Genomic DNA, 23,650 nt, shown 5'->3' with positions numbered 1-23,650 from the left:
GAAAGGGTCTCAGCTCTCCTCCACTCCATCTGCCAAGCATGGGTGGGCCTGGAGTCAGCTGTTCTGTCCTCAGTGCCTTCTCCCCACTGCTGGAGAGTATCTGTAACCAGGCCTGTGATCTTCCATGCAGTTGGAGGGGCACGTAAGTATGCCCCCTAGAGCCCTGGAAAGAATCCTTGATCCTGAATTTGTATCACAGTATTGATGCACCCAAACTTTGGCCTTGGGTCACAGCCTAATTCTCCACTCTAATTTTACAAGGAAGTCCTGAGCTTTGGCATTTTATGGGCCACCATTAATAAAATTTCTTCTTTCATCATCTTCTGACTTCTTCTGTTTTCTGGGCTTCCCAGGTGACTCTAGTAGTTAAAAAAAATAAAAACACAACCCACCTGCCAATGCAGGAGAAGTAAGAGATGCAGGTTTGACCCCTGCAATGGGAAGATCTCTTGAAGGAAGCCATGACAACCCATTCCAATATTCTTGCCTAGAGAATCCCGTGGACAGATGAGTCTATACAGTCGCAAAAAGTCAGACACGAGTGAAGCAACTTAGCATGCATCTCCTTTCTATTGGCAAGAGTAAAGAAAGATAGTAAATGCTTAGCAGCCTCAAGCTGAAATCCTTGAATTAGCTCATCAGAATACTCTGAAATGTCTGGCTTCTCTGACTTCATGCTCTTGTTTAGGCAGCATTCTCTTCTTAGGGTCTGCTCCCTTCCTTGACCCAGTCCAGAGAAGCATAGTGGAATATGCCACCCTCAAATATGCCACTTCGGCCTAATAGTTATATTGAGCTGAAGGCAACTGAGAAGCAGGCTCAGGAAAGGTCTCTGTTCTCCCTCTATGTGCCTAGAAGCATATAAGTTCATAAAGGTCACACCTCTCCCCTCATCAGAGAAGACTGCACCCTTAGCAGCCTACTGAGGCACCAGAAGAGTCCACATAACAAACTTTTCTTACTAGTCCTTTGCTTCCATTTGTTCTCCCATATATTTACCTTTCCAAAATTTTCTGCCCTAGAATCTTCAAAGTCCTTTTCCATTGTCTTGTCACTTCTCTGAAAATGTATTATCCTTTGATTAAAATGTTATATAAGCCCATATTCTAACCACCACTCTGAGTTACTCAACACTGAGTAACTCCCATGTGTGTGTGATATGTAAGTGCGAATAATCTGTTTGCTTATTTCTTGTTGATTTGGTTTCTGTCAGTCTAATTTACACAGTTGAAAACAGAACCAAGGCGGGTAGAGGGAATACTCTTTTTTTCTTTCCTTAGAGCAGCAAGTCCCATTTTTGTGATATTAAGCGTTCTTCTTCTCTGTGTGCCCAGAATATTCCATGCACATTTCATCACTGCAATTCATGGTGTCTTATAATTAATATGTCTTTCTCCCTCAAAGGAATATAATTTTCTTCTTATTATCCACAGTGAGTTCTCAGAATTATCTGTTGAATTGATAAGTGAACATTAGGTAGAGATATTTTCTTACTGAGACACACTTCTTCAAAGCTTTTTAAGAAAGAAATACTGCTCTTGCTTTAAGCGTATTTTTAATATGCAAATCACTTTCTAATATAATTGAATAGCTTTTTCCTTCTTCAACTTTCTCACTTTCTTCATCTACCAAAATTAGTACATCAGAAAGCACGGTTATAGAGAAAAAATGATATGTATATAAAGAGGTCCAGTTATTTAATATCAGTGAATCTTTATGATTTTTAGGGATAAAAAATTTACTTGTGGCAAGTCCGTATGACTTAATACTAGATAAAAAGGATAATGGACTGTCCAGGTGTCATTATACAGCATCCCTCGCAAGGCTGGAAATGTGTTTACTTAGCACCTGGGGAGTCATCTACTCATGTGATTAGTGCATGGGTTTTATGAGGAAAATTAATTACAGTAATAAAGTACTATTTCAAACACTGCTTATGTTGGGGAGGACTAGCTAAAATGGAAGAAAACATTCCCCAAATCAGAGAACATGCAGAGGCAATATGTGTGGGGTTTTTAACTGCATCTAAGGGCCATCACAGATAAGATATAGGGGGTTTCCCTGGTACTCTGTGCAAACTTTAGATATATTTATTTTTCTTTGGATAGGGTCCACAGCTTTCATATCTCTTGGATAACAAATATATGTGAGCTCTGTGATCACAAACTCACAAGCTGTGTTCACTGTCTCACTAGTAAAGTTACCCAACCTGAGTTCGCTGCCTCACTTATAAAAGAAGAGGGTTGGTCTAAGCACTGGTTCTCCAAGATTCTGTATTTTTCTTATATTCAGTCTTCAAGCAATGCATGGTTTAATAGAAGCAGATTATAATATGCCACATGCATATTCACATACATTGGTCTGTATATTTACTCCTCACAATAACCCAGAGTTATATGCTCTTATTTATTATTATTTTATAATATATTTTTGTCATCATCAGGAGTGTGTCTACCAAACTGTAAGTTCTACAAGGATAGGAACCTTGTTGCGTTTTGTTCACTACCCAGTATTGATCAAAGTGCATGAAAAATAATAGGTGCCCAATAAAAAGTCCTTAAATAATCCATTGAAACGAATATACAACTAGCAAAAATGCCCTGAATTCCACAGGGGAAAATACTGTCAGGATTTTATTCTACCTCACTTTCTTGTCTTCTCCTGCTTCCTTAATCCTATTTTTACCTACCCCCTCCTCTTTTGCTCCCCACTCCATCTGCAAGAGCCCATTTCCCTTTATTCTCCTCAATCACTATCATTTGCTTCTAGACATAGGCATCAGTTCAGTTCAGTTGCTCAGTCGTGTCCAACTCTGTGACCCCATAAATTGCAGCACGCCAGGCCTCCCTGTCCATCATTGTCTCCCAGAGTTCACTCAAACTCACATCCATCGAGTCGGTGATGCCATCCAGCCATCTCATCCTCTGCTGTCCCCTTTTCCTCCTGCCCTCAATCCCTCCCAGCAGCAGAGTTTTTTCCAATGAGTCAACTCTTCACATGAGGTGGTCAAAGTACTGGAGTTTCAGCTTTAACATCATTCCTTCCAAAGAACAACCAGGGCTGATCTCCTTCAGAATGGACTGACTGGATCTCCTTGCAGTCCAAGGGACTCTCAAGAGTATCCTCCAACACCACAGTTCAAAAGCATCAATTCTTCGGCACTCAGCTTTCTTCACAGTCCAGCTCTCACATCCATTCATGACTACTGGAAAAACCATAGCCTTGACTAAACGGACCTTTGTTGGCAAAGTAATGTCTCTGCTTTTGAATATGCTATCTAGGTTGGTCATAACTTTCCTTCCAAGGAGTAAGCATCTTTTAATTTCATGGCTGCAGTCACCATCTGCAGTGATTTTGAAGCCCCAAAAAGATAAAGTCTGAGACTGTTTCCATTGTTTCCCCATCTATTTCCCATGAAGTGATGGGACCAAATGCCATGATCTTCATTTTCTGAATGTTGAGCTTTAAGCCAACATACTGCTTTTTAAATTATCCTAACGATACTCCTTGTTAAATTATCCTTTGCCCCAGGACTATATTGAATTTTGCTTTTTACTTTCTTAAAAACTCAATCAAGTTTCTCATTATGTATTCAGGTTTTCTGAACGCAAGTTGATTAAAATAACTGATTTACTTAACCTTCCCAACGAGACTCCTAGTTTATCAAAAAATGTTCTATGTAATAGGTGAAATTTTAGAACATCTGTAAAACTTAAAATAAGAATACTTATCTACATTTGCCTAAGAAATGTTGCAACAAGACTCTGGCCTTAGGAATGATTGCTTCAACCAGTATCCTTTGATGCCCCTGGGCTTGCCAACTTGGCATCTTACTGCTCCGACTCTCACTTGGGGCCTTGGGGGTATGCGTGTACTATCCTCCTGTCTGACACAGACCATGACCCTGGGTTTTCTTTCTGCTCCACACTTTGTCATCTTGTTGATAATTTCTTAGTATCTGCCCTGAGCTAACTCTCTGATTTTAGCTACCTCACCTGGTCTAAGTACTAAAAGATTTGAGAAACATACAATATAGGATGGGCTCAGATGAGGATAAGAAAACCTTCTGACGCTTTGCTGAGAGAGGAATCAGCTACCGTTTTACTTCCCTCTCTTATATTTGCCTCCTTACAGTGGCTGGATTCCCACGATGCCAAGAGATTCACTGCTATCAAAGAAAAGAGTCTTCTTTTTTCTGTTCCAAGGTTTAGCATTTGCTGTCTTTTTTTCTTAAAGCATTTCTCCCGTACTTCCACATGGTGTTGCTGCTGCTGGCTCCTCTTTTGGTATCAACTCAAATTTTACACACACAGATCTCCTTTGACTCTCTAAGTGGTCTTTTTCCAGTTATCCTCTGTTACAATATTCTCTTTTATCCTCTTTCTAGTTACTACTGAACCTCAAAAAACTTATGTTTGTATATATGTACTTACTTTCTTGTTTACGTAAATGTTTATTTTGTTTCCACCAGACCACCGTACCTGCCTGCTGAGAAACCTGTATGCAGGTCAAGAAGCAACAGTTAGAACCGGACGTGGAACAATGGACTGGTTCAAAATTGGGAAAGGAGTACAACAAGGCTATATATTGTCACCCTGCTTATTTAACTTATATGCAGAGTACATCATGTGGAATGCCAAGTCGGATGAAGCACAAGCTGGAATCAAGACTGCAGGGAGAAACAGCGATAACCTCAGATATGCAGATGACACCACCTTTATGGCAGAATGTTAAGAGGAAGTAAAGAGTCTCTTGATGAAGGTGAAAGAGGAAAATGAAAAAGTTGCTTAAAACTCAACATTCAAAAAAAACCCTAAAATCATGGCAGACAGATGGGGAAACAATGGAAACAGTGACAGATTTTATTTTCTTGGGCTCCAAAATCATTGCAGATGGTGACTGAAGCCAAGAAATTAAAATGTTTGCTCCTTGTAAGAAAAGCTATGACAAACAGACAGCATATTAAAAAGCAGAGATATTGCCAATGAAGTATAGTCAAAGCTGCGTTTTTTCTGGTAGACATGGATGGATGTGAGTGCTGGACCATAAAGAAGTCTGAGTGATGAAAAATTGCTGTTTTTGAACTGTGGTGTTGGAGAAGACTCTGGAGAATCCCTTGGACTGCAAGGAGATCAAGCCAGTCCACCCTAAGGGAAATAAACCCTGAATATTCATTGGAAGGACAGATGCTGAAGCTGAAACTCAAATACTTTGGCCACCTGCTGCATAGAGCTAACTCATTAGAATAGACTCTGATGCTGGGAAAGATTGAAGGCAGGAGGAGAAGGGGACGATAGAGGATGAGATGGTTGGATGGCATCACCGACTCAATGGACATGAGTTTGAGTAAGCTCCAGGAGTTGGCGATGGACAGGGAGCCCTGGCATGCTGCAGGTCATGGGGTCGCAAAGAGTTAGACACGACTGAGCAACTGAACAACTACGTGAGATCCTGAAGACAGAGATCTGCATATCTTTCTCACAGCTGTATCTCCAGGACCCTAGACTGAGCTTGGTCTAGCATACAGTAGGCATTTAATAAATAATACTGCATCTCTCATATTGCCAGACTTTCAGTAGGATATACTGAAATGAAGTTGAGGGAAACAGGATCTGCCATGTGATGACCATCCTCATCTTGACAATCCTTGGCTCTATATATAGTCCTGGCTGACGTGATCAGAACAGCCAGGGATGTTCAAAAACCTTCAACAATTTTGATCTGACAATGGAATTAAACATGGAATTTCCACATTTTGTAGAGAAAGTGAATAAGGTCCTTTAGTTTCTAGCTTTGAGAATTTAGTTTATGGGAATAATAATGAATTGCCCATCATTATTTTGTTTTTGTTTCACCAACTGGCAAGATTTAGGTGAGCAAAATTAGAATCTGCGAAAACTGTTACAAATCAGAATCTTTGTTATTAACTCATTGGCCTTCTTCTTCTTTTTTCTTTGCAATCTCATCTTCTTTTCCATCCCCTTCCCTTTCTGCATCTATTTTAAATAATTACTTATAATGCAAAACTATGATTCATGTGGAGTTTAAACCTCAATGGAAATTTTAACTGTGCTACTTGAAGTTGATTCAAACTACAGAGGTACACAGTTAAGTAACAGATAAAATTGCTTTTTTAATCTTAGAAAATGTTTATAATGTATTATTAAATTCAATTTAAAAAATAAACTAGAGTTTGTTAATAAAACAAAAATGTTTGGGCTAGCTTTCAAGGAATTTAATTTTTACTTTAATATTTAATATTTTAATGTTGTAAATCATCTATATTTCAATACAAGTTTTAAAAATAATTTTTTGAATGAAAATATACTTTTCATTAAACACAGGCTTCCCTGGTGGCTCAGACAGTAAAAGCATCTACCTGCAATGTGGGAGACCTGGGTTTGATCCCTGAGTCAGGAAGATTCCCTGGAGAAGGAAATGACAATCCACTCCAGTATTCTTGCTTGGGAAATTCCATGGATGGAGGAGCCTGGGGGGCTACAGTCCATGGAGGCGCAGAGAGTCAGACACGACTGAGCAACTTCAATTTCACTTTGACTAAACACATATATATATAAATAAAAGGCTCTTTAATGTTTGTCACAATATGAAATCAAATGCTTTTACTTTGGAGGTCAGAAGTGAATTATGGTCAGAAATATGTGTATATGTGCATACATACACACACACAATGACAACTGGGCTGTTTGTATAGGTCTGCAAAGTTCACTTATCACCTGTCGATACATTAATAATTAAACCAGTGATAATGATAACAATAAGAGCAGTAGATATTTGTGTAATTTTATCAAGTTCCAGGCAGGGTGCTTTACAAATGTTACTTAACCCAATAACTAGTTAACTGCATATCAGGCAGCATGATCACAATCTTACAGATGACAAAACTGAGCCTTTAGTCAGTAAGAAGCAGAGCTGAAATTCACACACATGCTTGCAGACTTCTTTGCACACCACACTCTTGGAGTCTAATAATTGACACCTTTCCAATAATCTACTTAATGGTCTTCAAAAAGATTCCTAACAATCCAATCAATCCATTCATTCCCCAGTAAACTAAATTTGTGATGGCAGAGCCTAATTTATTTAGACAAACACATTTTGCTAACAATTTGATAACATTATCCATTCTGCTTCATTATGCTCTCTGATGGTATCTGTTGTTTTTACTGTGTTGTGTGGTCTGTCGTGTCCGACTCTTTGTGACCCCATGGACTGTAGCCCACCAGGCTCCTCTGTCCATGCAATTTGCCAGGCAAGAATCCTGGAGTTGGTTGCCATGACGTACTCCAGGGGATCTTTCCAACCCAGAGACTGAACACATGTCTCTTGCACCTCCTGCATTGACAGGCAGACTCTTTCCTACTATGCCACCTGGGAAGCGCTGATGGTCATCTATCCTCCTCAACTGAGTGAAATTAGGAAAGAAAACTCAGTAGGAGAGAAAAAATTGAAATATGAAATTGAATCATTTTCTCAGTAGGAGTCAATTCAACAAAGATCATAACTAGCCATGTATAAGGCACTGTGTAGAATACACACAGGACACTTGTCCTGCCTTCAAATAGTTCATTGCTATTGATCATATCTGGAGGAGACACACACACACACACCCACTTAGTGATGGCAAAGATAGGATCATTACCACCATTATTTATTGAGCACTTCCACTATATCCTAGGTGCTATTATAAGTATTTGCTATTAATTTAAAATCTCACATCAACTCCAATTATTATCCCCATTTTATGGATATAAAACCAAAAGGTAAGAGACTCATTCTATATCACACATTAATAATTGGGGAAGCATTCTTTGAATCAAAATTTGCTTTATAGCAATGTGGTCCCCTATGGCTGTGCTGCCTGGCCATAGGAAAGACTGTGATAGGTGTTGAAGAAAAAAAAAAAAAAGTAAATGATTGAATTAGCACATCAGACAAAATTGTAGCAATTATAAGAATAATGGCTAACCAAAACTAAGTGTTCATGATGTTATCCCATTAGTCAGTCTCCCATACTTTGCTGGAGTGAAAAATAGACTAAAAATGTACACCAGACTTATTCTAAAAATGTTATAAGCCTGAGAATCATGTAGATGTGATTCTAGTGCAGTGGGCTCTTACGGTCCTGGGCACCTGTAACTTACAGCCTCAAGGGAGGCCCTTGTACAACAGGAGAGTCTTGAGGTAGGAAAAAGAGAGGTGTTTGATGGAAGGCTGAGAAGTGGAAAGGTGGAGATGAGAAGGGAGGTGGTTTTGACTTATCAAATAGCTATGTTCCATTTTCTAAGAGCACAGTGATTGCTCAGGAACTATTATCAGTCCAAATTTCTCCAGCACCTGCCATGCCTTAAAGGAGCAATTGCAAAACAGCTGCCTCCAAATTCGAGAGGCTTTCTAGGTCTGTAAAACATTTTAAAATTCATTATTTAAATACACCTAAAGGAGGCTTGTCATTTTTTCTAGTTTCATGAGATATAATTGACATACAGCACTGTATAATGCGGGAAGCATAATGATATGACTTATATACATCAGCGCTCACTATTTTTAATCCCACTGTCTCCCTCTAATTTTACATAGGGCTCACTAAGACTTTTAAGTCTGGTCTCTGTAGCATTTGATTTCATAAACTCTGCTTTAAAGTTTCTCCAGGAAAAATTTAAGCATCAATAAAATGACATTTCCAAAGCATTGGTCAAGCCATAAATGATCCCTGTTGAACAAGGTTCAAATAGAAGAGTTTATCAAAAAGTCACACAGATCTAGAGTTTATATACACCTGAAGGTTATGCTCATTCTACCTCTTGGAATTCAGCCACCAAAGCACTTTGGCCCTAATTGATCATATTTAGTGCCAGAAGCCTATTAGGAGCGAAAAGAGAGCCTGGAGCTATTTGCAATGAATGCAGACCAAGAGGCTGGTATAAGAAAAAAATGTACAACAGCCATCATTTCTAAAAAACACAACTGAATGTACCAGTGGAGGTGAATAAGTAAGTGAGTGGAGTCATGCCAAAGAGTTTACATCCAAACTACAGTCTGTCCAATACTCCACTTAATAGCAGCCAGGAATTGAGTGACAAGCCTGCACTGTAAGCCAAAACACCTCAAACAAAAATACTCCCTTTTCCTTAAATCCACATCTGCACTGCCTTTTTCAACGAAAAGGAGTTATTTTGCCTTAAAGGCATGATATTAGAGTTAGTGTGTTTCTGACTTATGGATCATTTAACTTGGTCATAACCAAAGTTTCACAAAAAGCATAAACATGAGCACTAACAGGCCTTGATACGTTGAGGGAATAAAACAGGTCCTTAACTAAGCCATTCTGCCACATCACCATTCCGACATGCTGAGACCGCTTTGTCCATGAAAAATTGAGAACAGATGCATCACTGAACACATTAAAAGCAAAGAAATGCAGAAACCAGAGGTTCATACTTCCATTTTAATGCTGAGTAGCCCTGCATGAGTATGCAATAATGTATATCATGCTTGATGGATTATTCCCAAATTAAAGTGGAACCAAGATCACCACATGCTATTTTTTCATTTATATTATTCTGATGTAGAATTCACTTAGTATTTAATAACTTATCATAATGCAAAAAAAAAAAAAGAGAGAAGAAACCACTTTTGATTTGAAAAAAATCAAGATTTTTTTCCTACTCTAAATTTAACTCATATGAGGAAAACAAACTGACTCCATTTGTAGTACTGTGTTCTATTTTGGCAACCACATTTTGAAAAGGGGTAGCAATAAACTGAATGAGAGTTACTGCTGCTGCCAGGTGAGCAAGAGGCAATATGCTATGGATGACTCAAGGATTCAGAGATATTTCATCTATCCTAAAAGTAACACATAGACACAATTATCCCAATTTCTCCCTGCACTTCATCTGCAACACCCAGGCTTCTGTCTCATTACTCATCATTAGTTGTACTGCTTTTTAACTGTCATTTCCACTAGACTATCAACTTCAGGAGGTTCAAGGGCCCTGTCTTCTTGCTTGCCTTTTATCTACTATGCCTATCAGAGTGTCTGATAATAAGCAGGACCTTGACGTGTGCGCATGTGCTCAGTTGCTTTGTGACCCCATGGACTGTAGCCCGCCAGGCTCCTCTGTCCATGGAAATTTTCAGGCAAGAATATTGGCGTGGGTTGGCATTTCCTCCTCCAAGGAACTTTATATTGTTTTACTAATGAATGACTGAGTAAAGGAGATCCATGACCATGTATAACCCAACAACTAGACTTAACTACAAGGTAGATTATACCTCAATATGAGGTTGAACATCTTCTCACAGAAGCATTTAAAGTTTAAAATGGCTGCCGAGGTGCTTCAGCAGACGTAAGAGGAAAAATAAACATGGGTAGAGTAGGCAAAAATCAATCAATCTTTGGGTCCTGAAGTATAGTCCAATCTTTAAGATGCTTGCTAACTCTGAGGTTCTATGATGATAACATAGGTCATTCACAAATTTGGGTCATAATTTAAACTGAAATCATTGGAACTCTTCTGTGATTGGAATTACATAGAAAATTTCTCAAATATCACATACCCTCTCTTTGGCTATACATTTATTTTGCTGAATCAAAGGGAAAATGGTATATGCTTTACTGTAAACGATTTTACTTTTTCTATTCACTGTGCTTTCTTTCAAAATGCTTGGGACCCAAGCATTGATTTAACAGATCTAAAATGGCATTCCTCACTAAAGAAAGTTTTAACATTTTGGCCACAAGGCAGGGACAAACCATACCACAGACAATTAACGCAGTTCGTTCAATTTCACACCACTGAATTTAATCACAGAAAATGATCTCTAAACTTCATTTAACCAGTGTCTGCTTTTAATCATAGGGTGGTTAAGCTACTTACCACAAAAGAATAATAAATCTTGAATCCAGGTTTAGCCACAAAGTAGTCATCAGACTTGAACGTTATTTTAATCTGGTTCGTTCTTGATGTTATCCTTGGAGGAACTTCCTTGTGTCCACACCATCGTCCTCTAATAACAGTACTGGTTTCAGATATGTCTTCAACTTCTACAAAATCGTACCTGGTACCAATTTAACATAAATACATTTTGATTAAAATACACTTTGAAATTCATACTTTCACTGAGAAATTAAAACTAACATATGCAATTTCTCATGACCTATTATCTGAAATGAAATTTAGAAGAAAAACCAGTTCTTGGATTAGATTGCTCAAATTCAAACTTCAACAATCTATTCTGAGGAAAAACTTTTATACGCTTTCAGCCTATCCTCCTGGAGTGAGTGAAAGTTGCTCAGATATGTCTGACTCTTTGTGACCCCATGGAATATAGCCCACCAGGCTCCTCTGTCCATGGGATTCTCCAGGCCAGACTACTAGAGTGGGTTGCCATGCCCTCCTCCAGGGGATCTTCTCAACCCAGGGATCAAAACCCAGGTATTCTGCATTGCAGGGAGAGTCTTTTTTATTTTTTATTATTTTAATTGGAAGCTAATTACTTTACAATATTGTAGTGGTTTTTGCCATACACTGACATGAATCAGCCATGTGTGTACATACATTCCCCATCGTGAACGCCCCTCACACCTGCCTCCCCACCCCATCCCTCAGGGTCATCTCAGTGCACCAGCCCTGAGCACCCTGTCTCATGCATCGAACCTGGACTGGAGATCTGTTTCACATATGATAATATACATGTTTCAATGCTATTCTCTCAAATCATCCCACCTTTGCCTTCCCCTACAGAGTCCAAAAGACTGTTCTTTATATCTGTGTCTCTGTTATCTCACATATAGGATCATCGTTGCCATCTTTCTAAATTCCAACATATGCTTTAGTATACTGAATTGGTATTTTTCTTTCTTACTTACTTCACTCTGTATAATAGGCTCCAGTCACCCATCTCATTAGAACTGATTCAAATGCATTCTTTTAAATAGCTGAGTAATATTCCATTGTGTATATGTACCACAGCTTTCTTATCCATTTGTCTCCTGATGGACATCTAGGTTGCTTCTATATCCTAGCTATTGTAAACAGTGTGCGGAGAGATTTTTTTTACCATCCGAGCCAACAGGGAAGCCCAAGAATACTGGAATGGGTAGCCTATCCCTTCTCTAGGGGATCTTCCCAACCTAGGGATTGATCAGGGGTCTTCTGCATTGCAGGCGGATTCTTTACCAGTTGAGCTAACAGGGAAGCCTCATAACACTTCCTAAATTGTCAAAAATCAAAATAGGATACTTTCTGAGCATCTAGATTATAAAGGTTTTCCTGGAGAAGCCAATAAATAGAATCTCTTGTCATATTTTGGGAGATGTAGCTCCAGCTGTGTGCGTGCATGCATGCTCAGTTGCTTCTGTCATGTCCCCCTTTGTGACCCTATGGACTGTAGCCCTCCAGGCACCTCTGTCCATGGGATTCTCCAGGCAAGAATACTGGAGTGGGTTGCCAGGACCTCCTCCAGGGGATCTTCCTGACTCAGGTATTGAACAAGCATCTCCTGTATTACAGGCGGATACTTTACCGCTGAGCCACTGGGGAAGCCTGTAGCTTAAATTATATACCCACATGTTTACTATATCAAATTTTTAAACAAATTCCCACTTGGAATTAATTTACCACATCCAGCATTTCTGTAGGAAAGGAAATGGTCTATACCTACACAGCATAAAAAAATCAGCAATCTCATTGTAGAAAATAAATGGTAAAATTAGAAAATAAACAACTGTTTTCTCTTTGTGGAACCTATCTTTTGGAAGGATTGTATCATAAATAATGGCATTTATCATAATCAAAAGCACATGCCTTTAGCAGTGATGTGCCCTAGCCAGTACTGAATATATCTGGTCTGTGTGTGAATGAGGGTAAGACCATGGGTTCATCATTGACACTGGTCAGAGAAACAGAGAATTGCAGGATTGAAAAAGACAGGAGAGGCATTTTAGATATTCCACGGAGCCATTAGATCCTCAAAGTCCCTGAACAATATTCCACTCTTTCGTTGTAGAGTAAAACACGTTCAGAGACAGAATCACTTCTTCTGAGATACCCCACATCTTCAGACATTCTACTTGAGAGCTGAACTGTGTGCCTTTCAGTTCTGGTCATCAGTACCCCACCCTTCAGTCACCTGTTCCCCATATGACTTTAGATGCTAAAGTCACAGTGCACACGATGAACACTCAGGGCACACACTCAGGGTGAACAGTGGCAGAAGTCTCATATTTACTTTATATTTTCCTGTCAGGATTACCAAAAGGAGTCAGCATGAGAACTATCACATCTGAATATGAAGAAAACCCAATACGGTTTAACTAGTCTTCATACACCTCAGAGCTCTTATTGGATGGGGCAGGGTGATCTAAGGAGCAGGTGAGCATAATAAAATGGTGACTCAGTTTCACTGAAAATAGTCTGTGGGGCTTTTATCTCTTTTGCCTCAGTTTCCTAATGAACAAAATAAGAAGGTTTATGTAATTTTACCAGCTGAATATCTCTTGAGTGCTATGCAAATTAACTACTTGATATATGGTGGTTGGAAAGTGAAAAGTACTAAGATAGAATCATCATTAGACCAATAAATATTACAATGTAGACATCAAGGAAGTTTTGCAACAGATGGGAAGAAACAACTTCATTACATTTTATATACAATGTATGTGAATCATATTCACTACACTAAGCAAAAGTATACTTGAAACTTTAATAACGCAAGAGGTCACTTTTGTTTTTTAGATAACCTATTAGTACAATTTTCATTCTCAAAGCTCCATTTTGGTTTTCAGAGAGGGTCCTGAACTCTTCCCCTTCTTCCTTTCTCCTCTACCTCTTACTTCACTACCTCCCTCTACAAATTTTTAGGAGCAACTTGATTTGATGAATGGTCTGGGGATCCTTTAGTCAATCATAAAGGAAATCAACCCTGAATACTCATTGGAAGGACTGATAATGAAACTGAAGCTCCAATACTTTGGCTACCTATGTGAAGAGCTGACTCATTGGAAAAGACCCTGATGTTGGGAAAGATTGAAGGCAGGAGGAGAAGGAGGCGACAGAGGATGAGATGGTTAGATAGCATCACCAACTCAATGGACATGAATTTGAGCAAACCCCAGGAGATGGTTAGGGACAGGGAGGCCTGGTGTGCTGCAGTCCATGGGGTTGCAAAGAGTTGGACACCACTTAAGGAAATGTCATCCTTAATTTCCTCTCCTATTTTTAAGGTCAGGATGCCCAAAGGGTTTAGTCACTACCAGATCAAAACCCTGCACAGGAGTGGAGACCAGTATCTCTTCAATGACATCATCTAATAATCTTTTAACACTGGCCTTGGTGTCTGTTTACATGATCTCTCTCTCTGTCTCTCTCCCTTTTTTTTAAGCACAGGAAATGAAGTCCCCCTTTCAAGGTTGAAAAGACACAAGATCTCCTCAAGCTTATTCTCTCTGTAAATATTAACTGGCTCTTCCTGCATGTATTCATCTTTACTTTCCGGCATACATTACCCTCTATGGTCCTAGAAATTAATAGTGAGTGCTAGTATTCTTGAAAAAAATAGCAACATAATAAAAACTGTCAGCGTAATAAGCATGCAACAAAGGACAGCCAAATTTGAGGCACCTGATTTTTATTATTCAAAGTAAAATAAACATGCTGAAAGGATTTAGCAGTTTAGCAGTAGTTCATTGGCAATGCAGAACAAGTGCATGCAGCGAAGTACAGGAAGGAAGAAAACATCCTCCGCATCTTATGCATGCTAATTAAGGGAATAAGATGCTGTGAGTGGACAATTTGAAGAACAGCAGCCAAGACGTGCTCTGAAAAATATGCTCAAAAGGGAGAAGACTATCTCAGTGCAGCTTTCATTTTCTGCTGACCCCAAAACTGCAGGAAGGAACAGACCTCTGAGGAGGAGCACACTCGCCTTGGGAGCTTGCCTTCTCTTTCTTTTTACATGTATCGGAGGCCTTAAAATTACAATTTCAGGTAAAGGCCTGGCAGGGTCCTTGCCATCACCCTCTCCCAGGGCTGGGTCAGTTCCTGGAGCCCAGCAGTGGGTACACTCCTCAAGTCCTGGGAAGCTCGCACCTGAGCCAGGGGACATGGTTGCTGGTGACCCGGGACACTGGATGTGTCCAGCTGCTCACAGAGGTGGTTCTAGGCCTGGCCCAGAAAAAAGAATCACCCAGATCCCCCTTCTCCGGAAATCACACAGCCTGGCTGTGCCAGCTGCAGGAGTGAGCTTCTGTGAGTCATGCCAGGTTACCAGGCTTCCACACAGACTGTGCTTCAATTTACGTTGTACTTTAGGATGGACATAAAGGCTTTTGAAAAAGAAGTTACGTATTTTGGATAGGGCCCAAATGAGAATTTTGATGCAATGTTTTAAATCTTTTCTTCACCTTGGAATTTACCCTAATATGGACTTTATTTCACACTCACCTACAGATATCATTTTCCGCTTCCTCTAATCCAAACTGATTGTCAAAGGCTAGCTGTATCCTTGTTTTCTCCTGGGAATGGAGCCGCCAGGTCAGAAGCAGGTTGCGAGGGTAGCTGTTTGGGAAGCGGGGACTCTGCACGTGGCCGTGTCCTGTCACCTGGATGGTCTCGTCTCTTCGGTACAAGTCTGTGAGGTGATTGCTCTCTGTTAGTAGTCACAACTTGTAGAAATTAGTATGTTGCTCCAATTACAGGAAAGCAAAAAAAGAACAGTTTAAAACACATCACATTGCAAAACACTTCTTGATTTTGTTTAAAAACATTAAGGCCAAATGGCAGCTTTGTGGTTAAACAAACAACATCCATGTTTTTTTCTACTACCCCTGTCTCCTCAATTCTTCATAAATCTAGACTTGACTTCTAATATTTTCTATTTTGGGAGCGCTCTTAAGATTGTTTTTGACAAGCAAAATTAACAATTATCTCAGAACTCAGACTCATTTCAATTGGAATTAAAATGAGCAAGTAATTTCAAATAGTTCATATTTCCTTTTTTCCATGTAACATAGCTGACCCTTGAGCAACACAGGTTTGAACTGTGTGGGTCTGTGAATTTATATATATATATATATATATATATATATATGTGTGTGTGTGTGTGTGTGTGTGTGTATATACACACACACACATACAGTTGAAACAGGAGGGAAGCAGGGAAGCAGGCAGGGCATGATATAACCATGATGAAGACTGGTTAGAACTAACTTTGTCCAAGATGTCGGAAGTGTCAACTTGCAGTAGCCCTAGCGCTTCATCTTACGCTTGTTAGCATGTTAAATGACACGCCCATTGGCACCAAGACAGTTCTGAGGTCAACCATAAAAGGTCAAATATTGTGCTGTGAACAAATTCCTAAAAATCCCTGCCTCTTCCCCCAAATAATTGGAATAATCCTCCCACTAATTAGCCTATGAAATTACCCAGTCCATAAAGAGTATCCACACTGTATACTGAGGCTCTCTTCTCACTTTCTGAGATGGCCCACATTCTGCGAAGTGTGTTTGCCTTTAAAGACATCCAGTTACTATCATTTCATCTCTGAATCCTTTCATGACAAAGCAAGAACCGTAAATTCATCAGCAACATTGTAAATGCATTTTCTCATTTGACTTTCTTTCTCTTTTCTAGTTCACTTTATCGTAGAATATATAATACATATAACATACAAAATATGTGAATCAACTGTTTAGCAGTAAGGCTTCTGGGGACTTTTGTTGTCGGCCAGTGATAAAGAATCCACCTTCCAATGCAGGAGACATGGGTTCAATCCCTGGTCAGGGAATTCAGATACCACATGCCATAGTAACTAAGCCCACGCAACAGCTAGAGAGGCATACATGGCACAGTGAAGACCTAACACAGCCCCAAACAAACAAACAAACAAAAGCCAACGAGGGGGGAAAAAGTAATGTTTTTGGCCAACAGTGAAGTATGAATAAAGTTTGGTTGGGGGTGCGGAGACAAAAGTTATATGTGGATTTTTGACTGTAGGGGGTGTGTGTGTGTGCACACACATGCTCTTAGTTGCACAGTGGTGTCTGACTCTTTGCCATCCCATGGACTGTAGCCCACCAGGCTCCTCTCCTGGCAAGAATACTGGAGCGGGTTGTGTCAACTACAAATTGGCGTTTGCCAAGAGCCTTTGCCACCTGCCTCTGCAGAGCCTGAATCCTGTGCTGCTGCAGCTGTTGACCCTCAACATGCCCTGAAGGCAGTTCAGGGTGGAGAGTGAGGTACTCTGTGCTCCAGGGAAACTGGGAAACAGGTCTTTAGATAGTCAGATATTTTCAGAAACTGGTTTCATGATCCCAATCCAGGCATCTCCTCACATCTAGAAAAGCACTGAATCCATTCATGGTGACATCAGATTCTCATGACTAACAGAAAACCTTTTGTAAAGTAAGTACTTGACTGCTCTGAATTCCCCCTTCACAACATCTTATATATTGACCTTCCCCACTGCCTTTTTTGAACCATTCCTTAGAGGTATCTGAGGTCCTGTCTCCTGGGCTGCAGTCTTCATTTTGCCCCATTAAAATTTAACTTGCAACTCTCACTTTGCACGTTTTTAGTCAACAGTTGCCATGCCCTTTTTCTGGGGACCTTTCTGACCCAGGGATCAAACCTCCTGCGCTGCAGGAGGATTCTTCACTGCTGAGCCAGAGGGAAGCCCCGGTAAGGTACTGGCATCCCTAAACCTCACTTTGTTCACAGATCAACTATACAAATACTTTTTTTTTTCCATTGACAGAGTAACAGTATATCTTCAATGATTAGCACAGGAGGTACTCAATGAATATTGCTGAATGAAAGAATGAATGAGTGAAACAAGTGAGTGAAAAGCAAATTAAAGACTCTAATGATATTTAATGACCATGTAGTTTTTAATCAAATGGCATTTTCTAGTTGTTTCTCCATCATAAAAGATCATAATTTTGGGCCTTCATTGTTGCTGACTTAAAATAGTTCCAATTCTATTTTCCGTATATTGTATAATAAAGAACTTGTCTGATCTTGTCATGGGTTCCTAAAAGGGAACTTCTAATCCCTTAGAATTCCGAAGTGTCTTTATTATTTATAGTAGGCCCTTGGGGCCAAACCTGATTTTATGCTGATGGGGTGATTCACTGTGGGCCCCTAAGTAGTTTCAGGATGGGTACTGGCTATGATAGAAAGACTAAACACGTGACTTTCAGCTCTGACACCAGTCTGACTTTCCAACCTCCCTGGAGGTAAGGTGTCTTGGAGTCTTAGCCTATTGCCAGTGATCCAATCAATCATATCTATAGAATGAAACTCTTATAAAAACTCTGGTCACTGTGGCTTGAGGGAGTTTCCTTGTTCATGACACACACATATGCTGGGAGGTGACATGTCCTGAGGACATGAAGCTTCATGCTTGAACCTTCCCAGACCTCTCCTTAAGTGTCTGTTTGTTTGGCTGGTCCTGATTTGTATCCTTTATCGTAAAACTGTAATTATAACTACAGTGTTTTCTTGAATTCTGTTTCCCTAGCAAATTATCAAATCTCAGGGGGTTATAGGAAGCCCTCGTTTACTGTGAATTGGTAAGGAGTGTGGGTAACCTGGGTACCTCACAACTTTCAGCAGGTGACTGAAGATCAGTCTTGGGACCTGGGCTCTTAACCAATGATATCTGACCTAACTGCAGGTGGTCTGTATGAGAATTGCACTGCTCAGCGGGCCCATTTTGCCTATCTCCCAGTGTCCAGAGTTCTTTGCATTTTAGATTTTGACATTTTAGGCCCCTCTGTATGCAGAACTGCAGCCGCAGTCTATTTGCGTCCTCCCACAGAGAGTTGACTCCGAAGCCTATAATTCAGTGAGCCTGGTCAGGGAGGCCCAAATTGCTGGTGGAAACCACTGAAAGATGGGGTTGCAGAGAGTGATTGTTAAAGCTTCCAAAATAAGACAAGGGGGATGAACAAGGAGTCAGCATGTGAGATGCAAAGGCTTCTCTCCTTTTACAAACGTTCTGATGTGGATGGGAATTTCAATTTTTCTTTCTTTTTTGACTAATTCAGTGTTTAGTGTTTTGTGCTTGCCCGGCTAGCTTTTGAGTGGGAGACAGCCTTAGGAAGAACAAAGGTAGCTAGAGGAGCGGACGCCCCAGCTCCCACTCGACCAGGAGCCCAGAGCACCGGCTCTGCAGTAGTGTCCCATGCTCTGGTCCCAGGTTTGATGCTCTTAACTATCTGTAACAGAAGGTAGTTTTCCTTCTTAGCCTGAAATTTGCTAGAGGCAATTTTAGATCCTCTGCTATCTATAATCACTTTGACTTCTGAATCACATTGTTTATATATAATTTATAACCTCATGCCAAACTCAGGGCTATTCTTGGCAGAAGAGCTGTAATGAATTATAGAAACAGAGAGCAACCTATCAGGTTAAACCTGAGATAACTCTGAAGTGTTATATACAAAGTCACATTCCTCAATGAAGGCATTTACATTGGTGTTCCAATAATAACTAACACTGTATGCCAGGAACTCCAGTAAGTTGTTTAAATTCGTTACTTCATTTAATCCTCACAACAACTGTATGCAATTAGTAACATCCCCATTAAGAAGAAGGCTTAGAGAGTTCAAGAAACTTATGACCTCAGGGCACAAAGCAGGTGGTGAAATCAATATCTGACCCTAGACTATCTGCAGAGCACACATTCTTAACCAGAACACTGTATGAGTTGTTAAACTACAAAAAAATGAAATATATCATTTTTCATAGAGGGAATCATTTTGATTTATGTTTTACACGCCAAGAATATAAGTTCTTATTTTACATTTTAATACAGAAAGAGTTTCACATAGTCATTACTTTGGGTTATGAATTTGATGCTTTTAAAAAAGTGAATTAAAATGAAAGGAAAAGTCAAAATGTTTTCATTCTGTCCCTAACTCTTTGGCAAACTGAGTTCGCCCAACCAAGTATCCCAGGAGCTCCTTAAATCCCTGGAGGCACTATCACTTACTTTGGGATTCATCTTGAACAACTGTTGTTCTCAGAGTGTGGTCCCCAGATCAGCATCATCAGCTGGGAATTTGTCGGAAATGTAAATTATCAGACCTTATCCCAGACCTACTGAAGCAGAAATGCTGGTGGTGGAGCCCAACACTATTATTTTAATAAGCCCTCCAGGTGATCCTGAGCTCCCTAAACTGTGAGAACCACTGACCATATCATTCTTTCTACTCTTCTGGGGAACATTCTTGACTTCCCAGGCTCCTTCACTGCCTTGCTTGACTCTATATCTCATATCTGAATTTTCATCTTACCTCCCTGCCTGATGACCTGTCTTGGGCTCATTTTCCTGTCTTTGACCTTGAAACATTCTTGAGGACATCATATTATATACAGAATGAACTAGGGTAAGAACTATCTATTTTGGAAATTATCTATCTAAAATTCCCCATTTCATGGAATAGTCATTCTTGGCCCCAGCAGACACATCTGGTAACCTACTGCTTCAAGTTATGTTTAAGGAGGAATGAAATCACAAATAATGGTTTATTTTTTCTTCTCAGATCATAATATTGTCTATGACAGCATGTGATCCATATGGTAAATGCTCAGTTATTAAAGAATTAAAATATTTCATCAGTGATTCCATAGGAATAAACGGTGATCTCTGCAGACTGTGGCACCTCACACACATTCAGTAGAACATACAGGGATACTCATTTGCTCCACTGTCTCTCTAAGACATAAGCCAGTATCATGAGTGTTAACAGCTATAAGCCAAAAGAAAAGAATGGTCATTGGTTCAGGGAAATTCCCAATTTGCAAAGGGATTTATTATAAAATTTCATTTATAAAATGGTTATTTCACAATCATACAATATATAATATGAACAATGTTTGATGAGCATGTAGTTAAGTGTTATATAAACCAAACTGCTGCCAAACAGCCACATTACAACCACTTAATTTTTGTGGGATGCAATATATTTTACAAGCATCCAATTTTGTAAGTCTACCATAAGTTGATAAAAAGTAAATATTGCAGTAATTACCACTGCTTTCATTCTGTTTTTTCTTTTAAATTTAATTTTGTTATATTACTTTAACAGGTAATGAAACCAACACACAGAAGTTAAAGTGATTTGTTGTAAGTGAAGAGAACAGAAGGCTGGCTGGTATGTGGAAAAGAGAAGTTTTGAATGCAGCGACATCAAGTAGGTGACTTTCTTCACTACAATCAACAGCAGCATCAGACACACCATGTCATCTTCCTGACTTCTGTTTCCTAAACTAATAGTTTAGGGGCTGAAAAATATGATATTTAAGATTCTTTTCAGGTCCAAATGACCGGACACCTCAACGATTTTCCTTCAGGAAGGCAGAACTGCCAGTGGTTTGACTGACAGATGTGAGGTAATAAGACCAAGGAATCTGAAATCCAAAATCTTTAGCAGGATAAACACTTTTCCCATCTATCAGTGATTGTATATATAGTTGTATGCTATCATCTAAAATAGGTGTACAATGGATATTTTATCAATTGTTGTTCAAACATATGTATGAAAATCTTTCTTATTAACAAGAAAAGTGCCCCAGGCAAGTAACCGGCCACTTAGCCCATCAACTTGTGCTGAACACATTATGGAGGAATGTAAATAGATCCTTTAAAGTAGACAGTGTAAAAAGTAAGCAATGTATTCTATCTTGCTTTTTAAAAAAATTAAGTAAAGGTTTCTGCCTGAAGCTGGTTGGGTACAGGGACTTTAAGTTACTAAAAGATGGTTTATAATTTCTTTGAAAGTTTCACAGAAAAGTTAAAAAAAAATCATGTGCAGAATATTATATATCTTGAGGGAAAGGACAATGTCTTGTTTACCAAGGTAACCTCAGAACCTCATCAGTCTGGGCATATGGAGACTTTCGAAACAGAGCTGTTAAATACATACATGGATGAAAGGTTACTGTGAATAATGAATAGGCAGAATTCCTAAACACTGAAAAGCATTTTGAGTAAGATAATAAATGAAAGGCAGTTTAAAATGCCCAAATAGTTTATTTCTAAGTGTGCCTGACGTTTGTGGGAACACATCTTGCACGAACATTAAAGGACTATTTTGGAAAGAGTTATATTGAAATGATCCTGCTTGCCGTCCAGTTCAGACATTAATTTTGAAAGAACTGCCTCTTTTTCTGCACTATTTCCAGCAAGACATGCACCACCAAGCTCAGCAAAGTCAGTCCACACCAGTCTTTAAAAACCTGTGACCAAGAAAGAACAACGCTGGACTAAAGCGGGAGAGTTTGCTGCTATAGTTGGGATCTACTCTCAGATCGAGCAAGCGGTGGATCAAAATCGGGTGACTGACAAGTCTCCCAAAGTTCTCGTGTTATACAGCCATCTAATTTAGAATAGAAAGTTCAGCAAGGCTAATCAACAGTGAGACCTGTGACTGACTAATGCATGCTTATTATTACTACTAACTACCTCTAATCTTTGTACTATCCCTCAACAATCACATCATTTTATACAAAAGTATCTTAGAACGCAAATTAGTACCTTCATCAGTGAGACAGCGCACAATGTATTGCTGAAAAGGGAAAAAGAAGCAAGGGAGTGATGGACAACATAAAAGACTAGGGCAGGAGTCCCTAATTTTAAAATGAATGTCAATTAATAGATCAGGCCATAAAACATAATTATTAGAAAAGGCCAACTGGGATTAAAGTGAATTTAATTAGATACTTTTTCATAAATTAACTCCTAACTTAAAAAGCACAGGGTTGGCTCACCCTGTGAATTGCTAAAGGTGAAAATTAGACTTTGTTAACAATGTAAGTTTAAAAATCAGCGTGAAAGCATTTTCAACATTCTTTTTCCTCAATGTTTCTTAAGGCACTGAAGCTTGCAATCAATGAACTAATTTCCTCCAGGGACTGCTAGTGGGCCAATTTTCATTAAGGAATTTTGGGTTAACATCTGACACATCGTCTTGGAAAGAACCAGTATTCCAAAAGCCTATATAACAGCTCTAAAAACAATCATCCCCCGTGATCACTCTGCTTTTAAGCAACTCAAGGGCAAAGCCGATTAAGCATCAGGATTTATTTAGAATTCTCTAGCAGAGATTTTTCTAAGAACTCAGTAGTAATATAAAACCTTTCTGTTTATAAAGATTTGAGCAGGAGGGAGTTGGTTGTTTCCCACTTATATATCTTTTTAAAAAAATTGTAATTCCTTTTCACACAAAGTATTAGTGTTATATAAACAACATTCCTTAGAGTAACAATGTGGAGACAATATTTTTGTAATCAATTGAAAATTCCCTGAACTCAAAATTATTCTTCTTTAAAAATCTGAGTCTATCAAAAAAGAAAGAAAAAAAAAAAGAGTATCACAATGTCCTTTTGAACATTTTCCAGTTATAATTACCAGGGGGTAGTAATGCCCACATTGGTACTTATTATTCCTCACCTCACAAGATCTCTTAATGAATAAGGGTTTGTGTTATTTCTACAACAGTGAGCAATTACACACTTTCTTTCAAAACCACTTGTATTTTATAGGTAAGCTAGAGGAGTGGTTGAGGCTTTCTTGGTAGCTCAGATGGCAAAAAATCTCCCTGCAATGCGGAAGACCT

At 39.2% G+C, this 23,650-nt stretch overlaps 1 protein-coding gene across 2 annotated transcripts in view; it reads right to left on the bottom strand.

The window, feature by feature from the left end:
• The window catches only part of PDGFD (platelet derived growth factor D), a 280,131-nt gene that overhangs the window by 86,445 nt on the left and 170,036 nt on the right, over nt 1-23,650 (bottom strand). The window contains exons 2-3 of one of the 2 annotated variants that reach the window (XM_068988414.1): nt 15,471-15,675; nt 10,905-11,085 (exon numbers count right to left, since the gene is read on the bottom strand). In XM_068988414.1, coding sequence (XP_068844515.1) covers nt 10,905-11,085; nt 15,471-15,675 — 386 coding nt within the window. The remainder of the gene's footprint in view (nt 1-10,904; nt 11,086-15,470; nt 15,676-23,650) is intronic. The other variant, XM_068988415.1, reaches the window with a different exon arrangement.

The sequence above is a fragment of the Capricornis sumatraensis genome, chromosome 16 (assembly GCF_032405125.1).
Source record: "Capricornis sumatraensis isolate serow.1 chromosome 16, serow.2, whole genome shotgun sequence".
Classification (NCBI taxonomy): Eukaryota; Metazoa; Chordata; class Mammalia; order Artiodactyla; family Bovidae; genus Capricornis; species Capricornis sumatraensis.
This window is presented reverse-complemented; position numbering and strand designations above follow the sequence as displayed.